The 20371-nt window shown below is 51.9% G+C and overlaps 1 protein-coding gene across 1 annotated transcript; it reads left to right on the top strand.

Moving 5' to 3' along the window:
* Positions 1-7167: 7167 nt before the first annotated feature.
* On the top strand, positions 7168-17325 carry LOC104035711 (fatty-acid amide hydrolase 1). The gene is made up of 15 exons (XM_075710840.1): positions 7168-7335; positions 8637-8750; positions 9455-9598; positions 9925-10058; positions 11149-11355; positions 11735-11775; positions 12345-12469; positions 12705-12830; positions 13994-14091; positions 14487-14586; positions 15038-15078; positions 15905-15944; positions 16515-16623; positions 16960-17105; positions 17197-17325. Exons 1-15 carry the CDS (start codon positions 7168-7170, stop codon positions 17323-17325), a joined length of 1722 nt encoding a protein of 573 aa, XP_075566955.1.
* The last annotated feature ends 3046 nt before the right edge of the window (positions 17326-20371 follow it).

The raw sequence follows: 20371 nt of genomic DNA on the forward strand, positions 1-20371 counted from the left end.
CCCTACAGGGGTGACATCCAAGGTCATGCTAAAATGGCCCCCCATAGTCCACCTGGTGGGCTCAGCCCTGACCCAGAGGACAGGGAGGTTTACACTGACTGACACAGAGCAATCACAACCTGCAATAGGACGCAGGACATCCTCAAGAAGGGTGCCACCAACGAGCTCCACCAAGGCATGGACCTGCTCTGTGCCTCAGTTCCCCCCCTGCCCGATGCCATCCTGCTTGTGTAAATGTAAATTGCAGGTCACCCAGGGCCTGCACAGATCAAACCTTCCCTCTGGAAAAATCAGTGTGCATATTTAAATGTGTTTGCTCCCATCCCATGGCAAACAGGGCGAGCTGGAAGTCTGGGCTGTGCAGTAACTGGCTGGCTGTCTCCCTCTCCTGGCCTATTCAGAAAGCAGGGCTCTCAGAAAAAAACGAAAATTCAGGGTTTGTGTGCTTTTTTTCCAGGTAAGGAAAACCACACTACCAATGGTCAAGGATGTCTGGATTCAGCCCAGCCACACTCAGAGACGGATGAGGGCTCAGGACCCTGCTACAACTCAGGACCTCACTTAAACCTTGACCCCAAACTATGGAAGAACATTGCTTTGGGGGAAGACTGTCAGGATTAAACTGGGGCTGCCCCTGTTGGCCTCAAAACTTGGCCTGTGGGGCTTCAAACACAAATAATATTAATTGTTTCCCCCTTTCTGCAATATGCAGTCAGAGAAAGTAGGGATGCCCCTGCTCATTCGAAAGTGCAGGCAGCCTGCCAGATTTGAGACACAGTCCTGGACACTGCATCACATCCTCATAGCAGCAATGCTGCCAGTCTCTGAGCACTGACAGTTTGCAGGATCAAGCCCTGCAGGGATGTCCTCCTTAGCAAAACCAGCGTGGCCCAGATGGACCAACAGCAAAACTCCCATCATTTCATAAGAGCACTTAAAACCGTCTGAAATGAAAGCACCACTCCTCACAAAAGCTCGGGCTGTCCCATCACCCAAAGAGCCAGAAAAGGGCTTTCTGCTTCGTTCCACACTCCTTGCAAGTTCAGAGTGTATAGTGCACCGTTTTAGGGTGCAAAAGCCTCCGAGCACCAGATTTCTGCCAGGACAGCAGCTCAATCCTGCTCTCTGGTGGCTCACACCCGAAAGGCCAAACGCATCCAGCAGCGATGTCTTCTCAGAGCAGTGGGAGATGTGTTCCCTCATGGGCTGGAAAGGGCCTCTGCTCCTCTTTCTTTATTAATTTAGCTCAAGAAACAGCTCAGAAGGCAGCTGTGCACAAGAAGATGGAGATCGCGGAAGGTTTTAAGCTTCCTTGCTTGAGCAGAGCATGGGTCCGTCGCTGGAGAGGGACCATGGGCTCCATAAGGGGGCTGCAACCCACCACCCTTCTTTTAAAAGCCCCTCCAAATTCTTTGCATCATGGGAAGCATCCTGCTGCTCTGCACAGATTGCTCACAACCCCTGCAACAGCTTTTTCTGGGCTGTCCCAGTCTGTAAACATCCCCCCAATATCATGTCTCCTTGCTGAAGGGCCACAAGGTGTGGAGCAAGCCAGGGAGCATTTCTTCTAGATTTCCTCACCCTGTCCCACTGAGATGTACCTCATCTCCCAGCCTCACCAATGCAGCAGCACAATGGGCTCACTTGAAGCACAGGGCACAGCAGATGCCCCTTGAGGACACCACCTCTGCCATTGCCACCACCACCGTTGGTTTCCCGAGGCTGGGCAATGACTGCCTCCGACCCCAGGATTGGTTTTATCGATTCAACACACCATGAGGCAGCATCCTATAAAGCCTGGACTCATCCCTTGCTATTCTGAGGAGTATTTAACCAGCTTCCCCATACTGGCTTCACCCTGTAAAGTTCTAAACACAGAGATGAGTCCCCATTCTTTGCTCTGTAATGCACAATAAAGAAAAAGATGGGGTGAAACTTGTCCCCCCCTCACCAGCTTTGCTGCCCTGGCTCTGCTCCCCCCTCCCTGAGCACCAGAGCTGCTCAGCGTGTAAATGTATGTAAATCTTTGGCATATCCACAATAGCCCCCTATCTCCTGCTCTCTTTCTCTGAGCGGCTGGAGTAATTACAGTGTAGCAGTGCCAGCACGAGGCATTTCTGCTGATGAATGCACTCAATCTAAGCACAGTTTTATGTATCATTAATTCCTTTAGTGTTCAAAAAAATAACTTTTTTGATGGCAGATAATACTGTAATCACTCACAATTGCCAATACAATTATCTTCACTCAGCTGTGTAAAACAACTATAGGAGTAATTTTACCCACTTAAATTTTCTTTCTCTTTCCCCCCCCCCGCCTTATTTTTTAATGTTCACATGAAATGCAAAGCTGTTTGGACTTAGGTTGCTGTAACACAGGCACTACTAGAAATACGTCCCCACTCCCTCATTTGTATAGAAAGGAGGTTTTCAGAGCCTGAAACTATTTGCCTAAGGTGTCTTCAGAAATCTTAGGGATCTCCCAAAGGGTCCCCCCCCATCCTAGGGACCCCACTGCTATGATCTCTTCAGCTGTTCCTTACTCTACATCAAGCTACTGTGCAACAGCTGTGTCCTGGTTTCGGCTGGGATAGAGTTAATTTTCTTCCTAGTAGCTGCTGTAGTGCTGTGTTTTGGCTTTAGTAGGAGAAGAATGTTGATAACACACTGATGTTTTTAGTTGTTGCTGAGTACTGCTTATGCTAGTCAAGGACTTTTCAGCTTCCCATGCTCTGCCAGGTGCACAAGAAACTGGGAGGGGGCACAGCCAGAATAGTTGATCCAAACTGGCCAAAAGGCTATTCCATACCATATGACATCATGCTCAGTATATAACTGGGGGGGGTTGGCCGGGGAGCAGCGATCGCTGCTCGGGAACTGTCCAGGTATCGGTCAGCGGGTGATGAGCAATTGCATTGTGCATCACTTGCTTTGTATATCATTATTATTATTATCATTATTATACTGTTACTATTGTCTTTACTATTTTACTTTATTTCAATTATTAAACTGTTCTTATCTCAACCCAGGAGTGTTTCTCACTCTTACTCCTCTGATTCTCTCCCCCATCCCATCGGGGTAGGGGGAGTGAGCAAGCGGCTGCGTGGTGCTTACTTGCTGGCTGGGGCTAAACCACGACAAGCTGTCAGGTATATGAGGAGCAAGAGAGTTTGTGCAAGTGCAAGCTGCACACGCAAGTCATGGCCCTCTTTCAGGTCAGTTCCTCCTCTGCTCTGCTGGTGGAGAAAATACGTGAGCACACACTAATCTGCTTCAGAGCAGAGTCCACAAAGCTGGCACAAACTGTGTGTTCAATATGCTTACGGTAACTCAGGTACTCCAGCATGAAGCAGATTTGGGAGCAACTAGCTCCCCCGCTGGCAGATCCCTGGAGCACCATCCGTGAGGAGGACAAGCATCTTCTACAGGCAGAGGTGACTACAAAGTGAACAAAAGTGTCACCGAGTGAACAACTTGGTTGAAACATGCAATTTTCTTGCAGGGGCAAAAGGAATCCCTCCCTCTTGACACTACCTCTTGCCTGAGCTGCTGGACAACCTTTTTGCAGGGGTTAAACTCCAGCTCTGAGAGGAGCTGCTTCACCTTCTTGCAGATCATGTGGATGAATCCTACTCAAGAGTCAGGAACCTACAAGGAGAGGAGAAACGAAGCAAGAGAGACTGTTGGCTTTTGTAAATGAAGTTTGGATCTTCTTCCAGAGGGTCAGAGCCCAGGAAGGGGGTGACTGGCAGCTGGTGGCAGAAGCAGGTTGTTAACCTCTGGGAAACAGTCTAAAACGAGTAGGGTGAAATGGAAGAACAGAAGTGTATAAATTCCCGGGTGAACAGTGAACAATTCCTTATTGCCTCTTCTGAAACAAGGGGCAGCAAATGAAATCAGCTGAGGGCAGCAAACACGAGATGTCACTTCCCTGTAAGCACATGGATAAACTGTGGAAGTCCCTGCTGCAGGACACTGTGAGTGCCAGAACCGGATTCCTTCACACCAGAAATATCTGTATGATCACACAGCTATTAGTCACTGAAACTTAACCTTTGGCTTGGGAAGCCACAGCTCTCCGGGTGCCAGGAGACAGTGTTAGGAAAACATTGCTGTGTGTTTGCCACGTTCTTGGCATCTGCTCTGGTGTCAGATGAACGAGGGTAGCTGGTTCTTCAGCCCAAGCCGGCACAGCTGATCTTGTGTGATGTGTCACAGCTGGAAGAAGATGACAGCTTTCTGCCTCTGGGGTGTGGTGGTACCCACCCACTCATGGCTCTGTTGACACATGGAGGCATGTGGGCAATGGGGAAGGAAGCCTTCACAGATCCAGCTGATCCTTTCAGCCTGCCTTAGCCGCAGGCTCCAAGCCCTGCCAGGCAGTGGGGGAGGTGCAGGGGCAGGATCCGTCCTTGTTTCCAGCACCCTGAGACTCAAGCCCCCTTTGCTGCAGCATATGGGCAGCCCTATGGACATAACAGCAGAAAAGCTCCATTTGTTCATCTGGCAAGGTGTTGTGGTTTAACCTGGCAGGCAGCTAAACACCACAGAGCCGTTCGCTCAGTCCCCCCTCCCCAGTAGGATGGGGGACAGAATTGGAAAAAAAAGAAAAAAAGAAGTAAAATTCATGGGTTGAGGTAAAGACAGTTTAATAGGACAGAAAAGGAAGGGAAAATAATAATAGTAATAATGATAATAGAATATACAAAACAAGTGATGCACAATGGAATTGCTCATCTCCCACCGACTTATGCCCAGGCAGTTCCCAAGCAGCGGTACCCCCCTGGCCAACTCCCCCCAGTTTATATACTGAGCACGATGTCATATGGTATGGAATAGCCCTTCGGGCAGTTTGGCTCAGCTGTTCTGGCTGTGTTCCGTCCCAGCTTCTCGCTGGCAGGGCATGAGAAGCTGAAAAGTCCTTGATTAGTGTAAGCAGTACTTAGCAACAACTAAAACATCAGTGTGTTATCAACATTATTCTCATACTAAATCCAAATGAAAGCACTATGCCAGCTACTAGAACAACAAAAAAAATTAACTCTACCCCAGACGAAACTAGGACACAACGACACACCAGTGTCCTAAAAGGACATCAGGGCATCCAAGCCAGCAGTTGTCCCCCCACGCCGGCCCATGGGGAGCAAGGCCAGACCCATTTTACCTCTCTTAGGCAGTCCCAGGCACATCTTCCTGGACAGCGTGTCCCCAGCCACCACCTGCCTATGCTGGAGCCTGTCCCATCTCTGCTGGCAGCTGGGTCACAGCAGAGACCTGCTGCATTTTGGGGTTTCCCATGCGCTGGGATAACCTCCTGGAGCTGGCCGGCCCCAACAGAGATCCAAGCCTTGCCACTGTCCTGCCTGATACCTCAACCCCATTTATTCACCTCCATACACCTGCCCAGCAAACGGGAGAAGGGGGGTCTCTGGCAGCAGCTCCTGGAGGCATAGGTGCTCCAGGCATAAAGCTCATTGTTTTGTTTTCTTCCCTTTGACAAGCTGAACTGCAGAAGTTGAAAATTGTTCCTGCATGAGAGATTTTAAGCGGGGTTTAAGCTAGGGGGAAGAGAGTTGGAGAAGTAATTTTCTCTTCCACCAGAACTAGTTTTTAAGTTCTGTTTCTCGAAAGTTCACCACCTTTCTTGTTCTCTTGTTAAAACACTTCAGGTGTGCCTGGTTTTACAGCCTGTAGGGAAACAGCCCTATTTTGGCATTGTGCTGCCATGGGGTGAGATCAGTGCAGCTGAGGAGAGCATGAAGCCTCCAGCATGAGAAAGACGGAAGGAGGAGATAGGGATCACAGCATCTGCTCTCACCAACCTTGAGCTCATTTCCATCCTCCTGGCTCATTGCAAAGGCACCCCACCAACCCCGCTCCCCTCCCAGTTTCTTGTGCTGCAAGTAGTCTGCACACATGGGACTGCAGTGCCCTTGGAAGCTTGCATTACTGTATAATTCTGCAAGCCCTGCAGTCTGAAAGATGCATGAAAAAGAAAAAAGAAGGAAAAAAAAAAAAAAACAAACAAGGGGGAAAAAGACTGTCCTTGCATGTAATTTCCTTGACCCGGATAACAGGGAGCTGCTCATCCTCAAATACAGAGCAAGAAGCCCTAGGCCACAAGTTTAGTGAGGGCTAAATATTTCCGAGGCTTCAACACCCTTCAGCAAAGAGCCCCAGGACGCTGCGTAGGTACAGTGCAGCATTTCCTTCCGGGGGAGTCAGGCTCTGGTGCAAGCCGCTCGGGTGCTGCTAAAGTAGCCCTGATGGCCTGAAGGTTGAAGTAAAGACAGTGGCCTGAAGCACTAATGCCAGGAAAATCGGGTCTGAGGGCAGGTAACGCTCCATCGCATTTTCTAGCTCAGCATCTGCCGGGGGGGGGCGTGGCTTAGGCACAGCTCACCCTGCTGGGAGGCAGGAGGAGAAAGAAATCCCAAATCCTTCCCAGCAGGTTTTCCACAATCCTATGGACAGCACCTAAGCCGGATAGCTTGAAATATTTGCTTATGAACTTTTGCAAGCGGTGAAGGTTTTTTAAGGATGGACCTTCGAAATTGTTTTGGAGTTTCCCCTTAAAACTGAGTGCAAGGCCCCAGCAAGCACCCCCCAGCCTGCGCAGGGTTGACACGTATCTGTGTTGGAAGCCACAGCACTTAGCAAAGCACAGGCACACCCATGCTCTGCCAGCGGCGAAGCGGACTCCGCTGGGCACAGGCTGGGACATTTATTGTTTCTTTTTCCCACACCGCTGCTCGGCTTCAGGAAGCACAAAGCAGCCAGCTATCTTTGGGACTTCCCCCCGGCTGCTTTGATGCCCCCAGCCAAGCCTATCCCTAGAAAGGCTGAAAAATTACAGGAAGATCAAAGCCTCTCCTGGGGAACGGCAAAATAAATAAACCTTATCAGAAGGAGACCACCGAGCACAGGGAGGGGTGAGTTTTCATCCAGAAGCTTTTCCTGCTCCCAAGCCTCCTCCTCCCCCTCCCCACCCGCGCTGCCGCTGCAAAGCAGCAAACTGGTTAAATCCCTTTCCAGCGAGCCCAGCCCTCTCCCGCCCGCGAATCCTCCCCAGGTTTTGCCTCCCTCTTCTCCACCTCCCCACCGGCGAGCGGGTGCCCTTGGACCCGGCGGGGAGCGGGGAGGCGCCGGGAGCCGGAGGAGCGGGGCCATGCGGGTCCCCCTGCCCGCCCTGCTCTGCTGCTCGGCCGCCAGCCTGCTGCTGCTGCTGCGATGGCGGCGGCGCAGGGGGCTCTGGAGGAAGGTGAAGGAGGCTCGGCAGCGGCAGGAGCGGAGCTTGGTGCAGATGGAGATGGCTGTACGGCGCTTTCGGGAGCAGGTGGGTGCGATACGCCGCGCTTCTCCCCTCCACCCCCGGGCGGGGAGGCTGCGGATGGGCAAAGCCGCCTCCGCCCGCCCGGCGACGGCCTCTCGCCCTGGCCCCGTCCCGTAGCACAGCCCCGGGGACAGCGGTGCCGCAGCCCATGCTGCGGGCGGCGGTGGCTCCCTGCAAGAGGCAGCTGCTGGGCGGCTCTGGCAGGGCTGGCCCGCCTGCGAGACGGCACCCCGGCTCCTAATATGGAGCTACGGGGGTTTAGTTTCTTTTTGTCTTTTTTAAATCTGTATGTGCATGCATACACACATATTCCCCGCCCCCCCCAGCAATGCAGCGATCCCCTCTGCAGCCGGGATGGGGAGGAAAAGCTTCCCGCGGCAGCGGGGGATAACGGGCGGGGGCGCAGGCGCCAGCCGACGGTAACCGGCAGCGAGAGGGGAGAATCCCTGCCCCTCGTCTGAAAGCTTCCCGGCCTCTTCCGCCACGGAGGGGGGCTGAGGCCGACCGCCGCGGAGGCGGGAGGAGAAGGCGAGAGGCCGTGTGTTATCAGCAGACGCCCAAGTGCAGCCGCGCAGCCCGGGGACGCTGCCCGCAGGGACGGGGTGCGATGCCACCGGTGCCGAGGTGCGGGTGCCCGGAAATCCGGCTCGGCCCCTCCGTGCCACCTGCCACCCCCTCAGACTGCCCGGCCTGCGCTTGGAGAGCGCTCAGTGGGTTCAGAGTCCAGCTTGGGGGGTGAAGTTTGATGCTTTTTTTTTTCATGGTATTTCCGCACCACCTGTGGTGACGAAATCTCTGCTGACCCAAACCCGACCTGTCTGCTGTTAGCCGAGTGGCTCCCTGGTTTCTTCACTTCCCTGCAGGATGTCTTGGTGATGCCAGGAGAAGAGCTGGCACCAGGTCTGGTTTCATGTCTTGCCAGAGCAATGTCTGTAACCATGATGTCAATTCCCGCTGTAATTCAGCAGAGAGCGTTGCACCGAGCAGTTCCCCCAAGCCTGGCCAAGACCTGTCTGAACAAAGCTGCATGAAAGGCTTTCTCTTAAACAGCAGGTGTTTGGTGAGACCGGTTTGGCCAGGGAAGAGAAGGCTTTAGAAAGCCTGGGTTACTACTGGCCCTGCAGGTTTCACGCCATGCTCACTGGTATCAGATAGGAGCAAGATTGCGGTCTTGAGGCAGATACTGCATTTGGCCACTAAGTGGCAGCTATTTTTTGGATGGGGTACAGTGGGCACCAAGGGCAGAGGGTGAGCTGACCAGCTGAGGCAGAGGTGTGTCATTGCCTGTTCAACCTTTCCCATAGCATCCTTCCGTGAACATGATCTCCATCCTCTCTCTGCCTTTGCCGGAGCTCTCCAAGAAACTCCGGGATGGCTCCCTCCCTCCAGAGCACGTCTTCTATGCCTACGTGGGCAAGGTGAGGAGCAAGGGTGGTGGAGCAGCGTCTCGCCCATGGTGGGGCTGGCTGTTTTGGGGAGAAGCCCAGCACAAGGTTCAAACGCTGGTTCAAACCTGGTTTAAATGCTGCTGAGCTGTCACTGCTCACTGGTTAGTGCTGGGCCCTTTTGTGCTTTTCTGTGAGTGAGGGGAGAGCTGGGCATCTGGCTGCCATGGCTCTCAGCTTGTTTTGGAGCAAAAGCGAGCAGCAAGCTCAGCATCTGGAGAGCCCATACCTTCCTTGGGGAGCAGGTAGTTGCAGAGTGCTGCTGTTGTCTCCCCTCCATCTCCAAATGGGTTGGTACACCTCAAAGACTTGGTGTCCACTTTCATTCTCTACTTTTGCCATAACGCTCTGATCACGTCCTAGGTTCCTACTTTGGGGTTATCGTTTTATGCCACGCCAGCAGCTCAGTCAAGAGAATAGCCTTCAGTATTCTGCTGGGCTGAGTGCCTCTCTTCATCATGCATCAGCTGGTGCTATGGCCCCCCTGTGTCCAGACAACGTTTTGGAGTTTGGTGTGAAAATGTCTTGGAAAAGAACAGAAAGGGCTGCCCTGATACCTACTGCCCAGATGGGGAGGTGAAAAGGGGGAAGAGGTTGGGTGTCCTTTGCAAAACAGAGGCTGTTGTGCAATGTTGTGAGCTGTGTCTCACCTGTGGGCTTTGCCTGCTTTCCCCAAGGCCCTCCAAATTGCCACAGAAACCAACTGCATCACAGAATATCTGCAGGAAAGCGAGACTCAGCTCCGGAAAGCAAAGCTGACAGGGAAGCTGGGTTTGCTCTACGGGGTGCCTGTCAGCATCAAAGACTCCATCGACTGCCAGGTACCACCAGTGCAATACCGCGTGTATCCTGAGATCCTTGCGGTTTGAAGTTTAGTGGTAGGGGGAGGTTTGACCTCAGCACCTGGCTGGACTTTGTCGTAGCTGATGTGGGATGGCCTGTCCTGGCAGGTGGTGGGATTTGCTGCCTGTTTCCCATATGAGCCAACAGAGAGCTGGTCAGATTTACTACCAATACACTATGCAACGGGTGTGTGACGGGTGGGTTGTTGGAGGTGCATGCACATGCTTATATACATAGATAAAAATACGGGGGCAGGGGGAATTGCAATCCTCCATTTGGAAACCTCGTTGTTGTGTGTTCCCAGGGCCATGATTCCACGTTAGGATTTATAAAAAACCTCAATAAACCTGCGGCAGAAGACAGCGTGGTGGTGCAGGTGCTCAGGAGACAGGGGGCAATTCCGTTTGTCAAAACCAACGTTCCCCTGTCCCTCATCAGGTAGGTGGGTGCTACCTTCCCTCAGCATGGCAGCAGTCCTCCCTCCCTCATCTCAAGTGAGGGTTTCTATCAAGTCTAATTCTCATTTCCCACTTCTTAAATAACAACACCTTGTCCCCATCCTTAGTGTCTTTAAGTTTTACTTAAAAAAGTAAACACACTTACACTAAGGATGAAAAATAACTCTAATTTCAAATGAAATAAAGAAGAGAAGAGGAGAGAAATTGTTGCCCTTCTTTCCTGTGCTTTAGTTTTTAAATCACTTTTTTTTTTTTTTTAAATTAAATTAACCCTTCAGAGGTAATCCCATTTACAGTGCAAACACATATTCATGGAAGGGGAAGCTAGTTAAGCTAAGGACCTTAAATTATCCTGCCCCCAAACCTCCTGCTGTATCTGGCAAGACCACTCCTGATGCCATTGACATTGACATGGGGTGAGGTCAGGTGTGCTGCGCTAGCCACGCTGCTAGTGTCCCTGTGTCCTGCCAAGTGAACTCTAGCAAGGCTCCTCCATGGATGACTATTGCCCAGCCATATGACATGCCTTCCTTAAGGTGACACGGCAATGACTGACCATGTTTAAAAAAAGCCACACAAAGAGGTTGCCCCAGGGATTATCAGATTTTGCACCAGTTCCTGGGGGAGTCCAATGTTCAAATATCATTGCAGCTGGCATTTGGCCTGTTCCCAAGCAGGGGCTCAGCAATACCCCCCCCCCTCCCCCCTCCCCCAGGGTGGGGGGGCCTGGACCGGCTCCAGGTGGGCTGCTTTGGATGTCCTCTGGCCCTTGGGACTGCCTGAACAGGGAGCCTTTCCCAGAGGTTTGATGTATTTGTGCTGCCAGAGGGTCTGTCTGGGGAAGGTTTGACGACACTGAAATTAGCTGGCAGCGAATCTAGGTCCTGGGACCACCATGAAAAGGCTGGTGGTCTTCATGGGAGCTTTGGGAAGCTCCCTCAGACTAAGTGATGTGAATGTAACAACTAGTGAATTACACAGTTACCTTTTGAAGGTCTTTTTGTAGTGACCAGCGTCCACATCTGCAGGTATCTGCATTCCTTTCATTTGCAGTTTCTCTCTCTCTCTAGCTATGACTGCAAGAACTTAATCTTTGGTCAGACATTCAACCCTCTGCTCTACACCAGAAGTCCTGGAGGCTCCTCTGGTGGAGAAGGGGCACTTGTAGGAGGAGGTGGTTCCATCCTGGGCTTTGGGACGGATGTAGGAGGGAGCCTGCGTTTCCCCGCTGCCTTCTGTGGGATCTGTGCGCTCAAACCCACTGGGAACAGACTCAGGTACTGCAAGTAATGCAGTGATGTCTCTGGGTGAGAACCGCACTACTGACCGCTGTACTGGGATGCTCCTGCTCCTGTGGGCAAGGGGAAACCAGGGAGGAACTGAGAAGGGCTCATTTCTCCTTCCTGCCTGAACATTTTCTGGGGCTGGGGAAACCTCTTCATCTGCATGCTTAGGGGGTGGTTGTTTCTGACTGACATAAATCATCCTGGCCTAGGTTGGGTCTCTCTTGGGCTTCCCCTTGGCCCTTCCTTCTGCCAACCTCTGCATTTGCAAAAGGAGGGCAGTGTTTTCATTACCGCTTGCTACTGCTTAAAGCCTTTCCCTTCCATGAAAACTACTTAGCTGTTGTATTTTATGTGTCTCATCTCTTTGCAGTAAAAAAGGAATGATTTCTGGTGTCCTTGGGCAGAAGGCAGGTAGGAATTGATGGTTGTCCCCCAGGGAGGGCAGTAGGGCAGGGATGAGAAGGAACCTCAGCTGGTTATGGGGGACCTTCTCCAACATGTTCAGAGAGGGAAGCAGGTTCCCTTTCAGGGACTGTTTCAGAGAGCCACCCCGGTACCGTGATTCCTGACAAACTGGAATATGCGTGAGCCGAGAGGAGCAGTTTGTGTAACACATAAACCTCAACACACCCTGTAACCCCCAGGTTGCTGCGCTATCTGCCACTGCTTCAGGGCGGGTGGGATTAGCAGTCAAAGGGGGTGTCTTATGTTGCCCTTGTGTCATGATTGACAAAGCTTTTTGCTTAATTTTGTAAATCATGAAATGGAGGCATCAGGGCACATATTGATGGATAACAACTCTGGGTCCATAACCATGTAGGCATGGGTCCATAACCATGTAGGCATCCCCAGCCCAATTCTCAAAGAGGAACTGTTGCCAACACTAGACTAAGTCAAAACGATGCCAAGAGGTCCTGCTTTTGCAGGACATGCCCTTGAAAGACCCCCAACCATGAATGCACTCTTCTGGTCTCTTCCAGTGGTCGCAGCAGTGGGGCCGATGGCAAAAGACGTGGAGAGCCTGGTGCTGTGCATGCGGGCGCTCCTGTGTGAGGACATGTTCAACCTGGACAGCACAGTGCCCCCCCTTCCCTTCAATGAAGAGGTAAAGGACCTCAGAGGGGACAAAGGTCTCTGAGAAGAGCTGCATCACTCGGGTTGAAAATGCCAGTGGCTCATGGGAGCCCTCCAGGACCCGTTCCAACCTGCCACATGCTGTGGGTGGGCACATGGGCGAGCTAAGTGCTGCTTTCCAGACTCACCCTGCAGCATGGGTGTGCTGTTGTTGGCTGCTGATGCCGCTGACATCCTTCCAGCTGGTGCTCTCCCTTGCTTTGCAGATGTATTCCAGTACACAGCCCCTCCGCATAGGCTACTATGAAACCGATTTCTTCACCATGCCAAGCCCTACCATGAGACGTGCCGTGCGGGAGACAAAGCAGCTGTTGGAGGATGCTGGCCACACGGTAGGATGTTGCATGAACCCAACAGTCATGCTGCATCTATTCTTCCTTTCTACCATGTCTTTGGGACCCATGTGTGAACATCAAGGAAATTTGGCAGGGAAAGAGGGCCTGGAATCCACTCAGCTTCCCACAGCTTTGATGAAAGTAGATAGCTGCTTCTGGAAAAGAGAAATTCTTTATATTGCAACCTGATTTCTCCTCTGAGCAGGATCTCGGTGCTCTTTAGGTGTTGGTGAACACAAAAGGGAGCCCACACCAATCCATATCACATGCTGGGGAGTAGACACGCTGCTGTATGGCTTGTCTGTAGTGTGGGTGCATTTACTCAAACCCTGGCTGAGATCCGCATTGCACTAGGTGCTGTACAACCCGGGTCCTGAGGCAGTTCCCCCAAGGAGCTTACGGTCCTGGTGGTGTATGATTACTGCCAGCTCAGTGTGTGTCCTGAGCCCAATGGACCACCTCTCTTCAGTGGCTGTGACAAGCTGTTGTCCAAGTACTTGTTTAGTCTATTCTCAGGCCAATTTCACCTCTTCTGCATCGTATCCTTTAGCAGGCAGTTCCACAGATCTACTGCATGTTGCATGGAAAACCACCTCCTGTTTTTGTATCTGGAAACAAACCTAAGGAGAAAATAAAAGGGCAGTTGCAGATGGCAGATCTTTTATAGCCAAGCAGTCCCATATTGACCCAGACCCATTTCTAGGGTCTCAGGTTTCTGGGGTCCTGAGCAGAGGTTGTCTCCTTCCTCTTCTCTGCCATTTCAGCGAGGCATCTCCTGTGCGTGAGGCATGGTTGTGGCTGCATGCCTCCCCCTTACCCTTGCACAAGGATCAGGAGTGAAGTGGGGAGCACAGACTCATGCCCTCCGTCACTCACTGCCAGTTTTGGAGGGATCTTTGTGCCTTGGGGCTGCTTGGACATCGGGGGCCAAGCCCATCCTGTACCTTTTGACTCATCGGTTGTTGTTCAAGGGGAAAACTGCTTTTTCAGGAAGAATGGATGGGACGGGGAGGACCGGGTGACCTCAGATTCTAGAGGCTTTCCTGAGGACTTGTCAGGAAAACCTCAGCCCAGCTTGTCCCATTGCAAGCCCTCGATGGCTCCTCCCACACAGCTTGCTTGTGCTTGTGCCACTGACTCCTCTTCCATTGTCCTTCCAGCTGGTGCCCTTCGAACTCACAAATGTGGACCACATGATATATAACTTCTGCATCAGGGGAATGTTTGCAGATGGGGCCACCTCCTTTCTCAAGAAATTGTAAGTATAGCCTGGAACAGTTTGGTGTGATTGGTGCCTCTCTATGAAATCCTCCCTAGGGTCTGGCTAGCATCTGGATACAGGTAGCAGATCTACTGGATGAAGATAACGGCTGATATGCACTGGGATTTATTGGGGAGCTTACCATCAAGCAATTCAGCTGAACCTTGGGTCTGTTTGGGATGAAACATCAGCCTTTCATCAGCCTTGACAGGTGAAAGGAAACTGGGTGCTGATATCCTGTAAATACTGTGAGAATCAGAGGAGCCCAGAGGAATGGAGCAAACCTCTTTTTGTCACTTAGATATGCTGTTCAGAGGGGTTGCCCTTGTGAAAGCTGATCTACTGTGATTGCATCCTAACACTGCTCAGCTAAACATCCTTTTCTCTTTCAGCAAAGGGGAGCTGGAGAAAAGCAGCATGGGGCTCTTCTTCTGGCTGGCGAAGTCACCAAACTGGCTAAAAACTGTCCTCTCCTGGATTGCCAAACCCTTCGTAAGGTCCATTTCTTTCTAGCATAAATGGAGTTAAGCAGTAGGTGGTGAATAACTTGTATGCCATTGCAGTAAGGCTTTATCATAGAGAAGCTTTAAAATATTTTAAATTTTTTTTAAACACGTTCTAAATGATCCAGAAAAATATGGTTGGACTGGGTGATCTTAAAGGTCTTTTCCAACCCGAACGATTCTATGATTCTAAGTCTAAGTTGCTTCCTGACTGTGCTTAGGGGTGGTGCCACTTCTGTTCCTCCTCACTTTGGGGAGAATCCAGGAGTGCTGCCTGAGTGCTGAGTCAACAGCTTGTATTTGTGATGGAGCTGTCTCAGAGGACAGGGCTGGGTGTAATGTGTCAGAGGACAGGGCTGGGTGTAATATGAATGTGTCAGAGGACGGGGCTGGGATTCATGTAAATTATTTTCTTTTGTTTTTTGCTTTCTGCTCCTCAGGTGCCTCGATTTTCAGGTATCATAAGAAGTATGAGAGCAAAGTGAGTAAATCTGAACCTGAGCAAATGTGTGAAGATTTGGGTTTCTCTTTTGGAGAGCAGCGGCATTTGCTACATTAGGGATACTGCCCCAGCTGCCTGCATCTGAGAAAATCCAAGGCAGAAAACACAAGGGTGGGAGCCAACTGAGAGCAGTTTATGTCAACACCAAAACCCTGCAGGGTTTGGCAAACTGTTCTGCTATTGAGGATGGGAATGAGGGCAGGGGCTCACAGCCTCTTAGGAACTGGATGGAGTATGTGGGAATGAAATACAGTGTTGACTTCAGCACTGGTTAGTGCATCTGTCATGCCATGAGGTAGGGACCCCTTAAGACGGAAGGTAAATGCACAGGGAAGGAGGCTTGCTCTTCCTTGCTGTGATGTCAGTGTTGGGCAGTTAGTGGTGAGTAAGGACTCAAATCCCTTAGCAGAGAGGGTGTATTTAGTGCTCTGCCTCCAAGGCAGTATATCTGTCTCCACATCAAAGAATCAGTCCACCTCACACAGCCTGGCCTTTGAGGAAATGATGTGCCTGGGCTTCCACCTCAGCGCAGCAGCAGTAACACGGCTGGATACTTGTCAGGCCAAAGCAGCACTGCACCAATGTGCCTTTAGTCTTCAGCCCTCCATCATGGGCAGAAGCAGAAATAAGACCCCCAGCCCTTCAGAGGAAAGCCACGACTCTGCCAAAGTCCTCTCCCCTCGGCTGCAGCTCCAGGAGCAGAGCTAACCTGTGCCCATCTGCATTTTGATGCTCTTCCCTGCCCCTAAAGCTGCTCTTTGTAGCACCTTTTGATGCCTTTCTTTGGTTTTGTTTCCTTTTTCAGCACAGTGGATGAAGTCTGGAGTCTTCATTGTGAAATTGAGGTAAAGTATTGCAATTTGGGGTTAGGTAGTTCTTGTTTTATTTCTCCTTGGGAAGAGGCAGATTCAGTACCCACCAAGGTTAGGAGATGATCAAGTCACTGGTGATGTGAGGTAGGAACGTATGTCACTCCTCAACAGATCTCACTTGGATGTGCAAGTTCTCAGCACCTTTAAAGATTAGGACGACACATAGACACATTCATGATCGTGAATCAGACCTCAATTTTTTTACTCCTACACTTGAAAACATAGGCCATCAGCTGCAGCAGACTTGCCTTTATTTCCATTCTGGTTTTCTTAAGACCCATGCCCATGTCCCAGGTTGCCGTGTGCCCCTGCACTCAAATCTTTCCCCACCTCCAGTTTTAGCAGGGGGGGAGGGTGCTTTGTACGCTGGGAGGGCTGTTGGCCAAGCATGCTGGATTTTTAGTAGGATCAGGCCTGATGTAGCCTGATGGCTGCTCCTGGGGAAGGGTCGAGAGCCTGGCTGGGCATCCAAGGAGCCTCAGTCAGCAGCCATGGAACAGTACATCCACCCCACTGACTACCAGTGCGTTTCCTCCTCCTCAGGAGTTTTGCCACCAGTTCATTGCCCAGTGGAAAAAGCTGAATCTGGATGTCATGCTTTGTCCCATGCTGGGCCCGGCTCTCAGCATCGGCTACCCTGGGAAGCTCTCAGGTAGGACTGCCAATGGGGGACCTTTGCCTCCAGCATGCCCCTGCTGTGGCACTCCACCAGTATCAATGAGAAGCGTTCCTCCTCCTCCCCTCACAACCCCAAGGCACTGGCCAGCAGTGGGAAGAGCTCGGCTCTTGGGGCAGCTGCAGCCCCAGCTCGTGGGGTACACCCAGGACAAACTCCCCGGTGCCTGGGGGAGCCAAGGGGCAGGTTTCCATTCTGCAGCCCTTGAGTTCCCAGTGCAAGCGCCCCGTTAGCTGGAAGCTTGCGAACAGGGAGGGGGGCAAAGGCTTCCCTTGTGGTGGGCTGGCACTGCGAGCTCCCCCTCTCCCTCAGTGGCAGTCAGCTACACCATGCTCTACAACGTCTTGGACTTTCCCACCGGCGTGATCCCTGTCACGATGGTGACGGATGAGGATGAGGAGGAGCTGAAGAGCTACCAGGGGTACTTTCGGGACTGGTGGGACCGGACCCTGGCAAAGGTGAGCAGCGCCAGGTTCCCCAGGGGCATGAGCATCCCCATCCCTTCCCCTGGACATCCCCCTGCCCACTCCCTCTCTGTTTGTGCCACAGGCTTTTCGCGGCAGCGTGGGGCTGCCAGTAGCCGTGCAGTGCGTGGCCTTGCCGTGGCAAGAGGAGCTGTGCCTCCGGTTCATGAAGGAGGTGGAGACACTCGTCTTGAAGAAAAACAGGCTTGTCTGAGTCCTGCGTGCTCACCCAGAGCAGGAGCCCAGATAACACCAGCGCAGGTCATCCTTTGGTTTGACTCGCCCACAAGACTCGTGTTCCCCTCTGCGAGGATGCGGTGATGGCTGGGCTGGCTGCTGGCTTTGGGGAGCAAGGGTAAAGCAAGGGAAGCTCTGCAGTGCTGGTGCACGTCCAATTGTTGTCCTAATACAGTATTTTTTGCTATCGGAAAGTCTGTTATTTCAGGTCTCTGTGCGTGGGGTTGGGGCGGATTTTAATGACCCTCTCAACACCCCCCAGGGAAGTGCAAGAACGTGATCTTTCTCTTACAAATGGGGAAACTGAGACATGAGGACTGGTTTTGTCCAAGATGTTCAGACTCCTACTTGGACTACTGTAGCAAAAGGGATTTTCCCGTCTGTTCTCAGCTCCCTGAGGTCAAAATCTGGTGTTTTCCCTGCTGCAGACCAGCAATCTGAGGTCAAAACTGAGCCTGCCTGCAGGCTCTGGCAAGCAGGGAGGGAGCTGGACCACTTCCCACAACGCAGGGCTGCTAGCACCCTGCACACCATGGAGGGGAAATCTGGTGCAATCATTTAACTCCCATCTCCTTCAGACACCTACTCCTGCTTTCCCTAGAGCACAGGTATAAAGTGCTTCAGCTCACAGTATTGCGTGTACAAAGCAGTGTGCCAGGGTCAGGTGGCCAGCTGGACAGCCTGCCCTGCACACCCTCCTCCCATTTGGCAGAGCGGGCCATGCCAGTTTTTCCAGTGGGGTTTCCCAGCTGACACTGGGATTGGCAGCACTAGCTGCTCCTGGTAGGTTTCCACAGGTGCTCCAGAAAGGTATACCACAACGCAAAAGCATTTTCCCAATGCAGCAATGTCGCAAGTGAATTGTAACAAAGCTCTGACAAGTTTTATGTTTGGGGTTTTTTTAATGTATTATTGTTGTTTAAACCAGGGTCATGCAAAAGCACGGGGCTGGGCAGAGAGGTTTATCCCAGCCTACGAGAAAGTAGCCCCCATGAGCCTGATTCTTTATCAGCGGGCTTTGAAAAAAGGACAGAGGGAGCTCCAGGCATCCCAGGACTGAATGCTATGTAAAGCCAAGCCGCAGAAGACCTTGGGTGGGGTTTTTCACCAGTTGCTCCCTGCCCACACAGAAAATGCTGGCCAGGGTTTATCTGTTTGCATTTTAAAATCCAAGCTTCGAGGAGCTTGTCCCAGGAGAGGCAATGCGCCCGTGCTCCCGGAGAGCCAAGCACTGCATCGCTCTGTTAGTTTAACCGCTCTCTCCCTGGCATGGAGGCGGGCAGGGTGCAGGAGTCCAAACGACAGGGATACCAGTGGACCTGAACCAGTAAACGCTCCTCGCTGGAAGCCCTGAGTGAAGACCTGCAGCAAGCTGTGCCCGCTGCCATGGCACAGTGCACCGAACAGGGCCAAAGTTGCTGTGTGGCTCTGGGAACTTGAGGTTACCAAAAAGGGCCAGCTGCAGGCTGCTCCCAGCCCAGCCTGGACAGAGGGAAGTCAGTGTGAATGGCAGCACTGAAGCATAAGTTTGGGACAGGGCAATGAAGACCACATCCCCACAGTCAGTGGGGAGAGGTTGGTGACATCCACGTGGAGTTGTTTGCCTCTTTTTGCTCTCCATCCTGGCTGAACAGGCAGGAGCCTCCTTGCCTTTCCAGTCAGCAACTAATTTCTCTGAGGTCTTGCTTCTTCCCCAAGCTCCCTCCCTGCTGCCACAGGAATAATCCCACAGGATGTGTCTGTAACAGGCAAGGTGACATGATAGCAGCACGATCACTGGCTTTCGGTCCCCAAACAAGACATCTCCACTAGACAGCAATGATTACCCTGGATGCAGCCTCCTTACAAACTCTGCTACCCTACTTTTAGAATCATAGAATGCTTTGGGTTGGAAGGGACCTTTAGAGTTCACCCAGTGCAACCCCCCTGCAGTGAGCAGGGACATCTTTAACTAGAGCAGGGTGCTCAGAGCCCCATCCAACCTGACCTTGAATGTTTCTAGGGATGGGGCCTCCACTACCTCTCTGGGCAACCTGTTCCAGTGCCTCACCACCCTCATTGTAAAAAAATTTCTTCCTTATATCCAGTCCAAATCTATTCTTCCTTAGTTTAAAACCATTACTCCTTGTCCTGTCACAACAGAGCCTGCTAAAAAGATTGTCCCTATCTTTCCTATAGGCCCCCTTTAAGTACTGAAAGGCTGCAATAAGGTCTCCCCACAGCCTTCTCTTCTCCAGGCTGAACAACCCCAACTCCCCCAGCCTCGTAGGAGAGGTGCTCCAGCCCTCGGATCATTTTTGTGGCCTTCCTCTGGACCCGCTCCAACAGGTCCATGTCCTTCTTGTGCTGAGGGCCCCAGAGCTGGACGCAGTACTCCAGGTGAGGTCTCACCGGAGCAGAGTAGAGGGGCAGAATCACCTCCCTCGACCTGCTGGCCATGCTTCTTTTGATGCAGCCCAGGATACGGTTGGCTTTCTGGGCTGCAAGCGCACATTGTTGGTTCATGTCCAGCTTTGCATCCACCAGTACCCCCAAGTCTGACACAGAGCTTATACTCCTTGAAGGCATCTTCAGATAGCTCATTCCACACTGCCTTTCTGGAGTCTCTGTATCCTCCTTGCACCTTCATACTCTTGGTTCTCCTGGGCTCCTTCTTCTCTGACAGGTGCAATTTCACCCCCTGCACCGGGTTTCCCAGGACAAGCAGAGCTATGTTGTCCCAGCCTCAAAGGGCTGCACATGCTGCTGCCTGAGGGACAGAGATGATGGCTGAGCACCTCGCATTAATGGCCTTAAATGCTAATTAATTATTAGACGTGGGTATAGGAGGGATAGCCCAGACCTGGATTTTGCAGGCATTCAGCTTGGTTCATCAGCTCTGTCCCCTGTGTGTAGCCAGGTACAGCAGCAGCCAGTGGCTTGGGGAGACACAGCCTTGGGGGACACCCCCCCAAACCCAGTGTGAGCTGAGCACACTGCTTTGCAGCCCAACCCACAATCCTTGTCCAGCAGGCAGACCCTTT

The sequence above is a fragment of the Pelecanus crispus genome, chromosome 5 (assembly GCF_030463565.1).
Source record: "Pelecanus crispus isolate bPelCri1 chromosome 5, bPelCri1.pri, whole genome shotgun sequence".
Classification (NCBI taxonomy): domain Eukaryota; kingdom Metazoa; phylum Chordata; class Aves; order Pelecaniformes; family Pelecanidae; genus Pelecanus; species Pelecanus crispus.

Coding starts and splice junctions, on each gene's coding strand:
- LOC104035711 (XM_075710840.1), top strand. CDS start 7,168: ATGCGGGTCCCCCTGCCCGCCCTGCTCTGCTGCTCGGCCGCCAGCCTG. Junction 11,776..12,344: donor TGTCCTTGGGCAGAAGGCAG/GTAGGAATTGAT, acceptor GGTCTCTTCCAG/TGGTCGCAGCAGTGGGGCCG. Junction 14,092..14,486: donor ACCTCCTTTCTCAAGAAATT/GTAAGTATAGCC, acceptor TTTCTCTTTCAG/CAAAGGGGAGCTGGAGAAAA.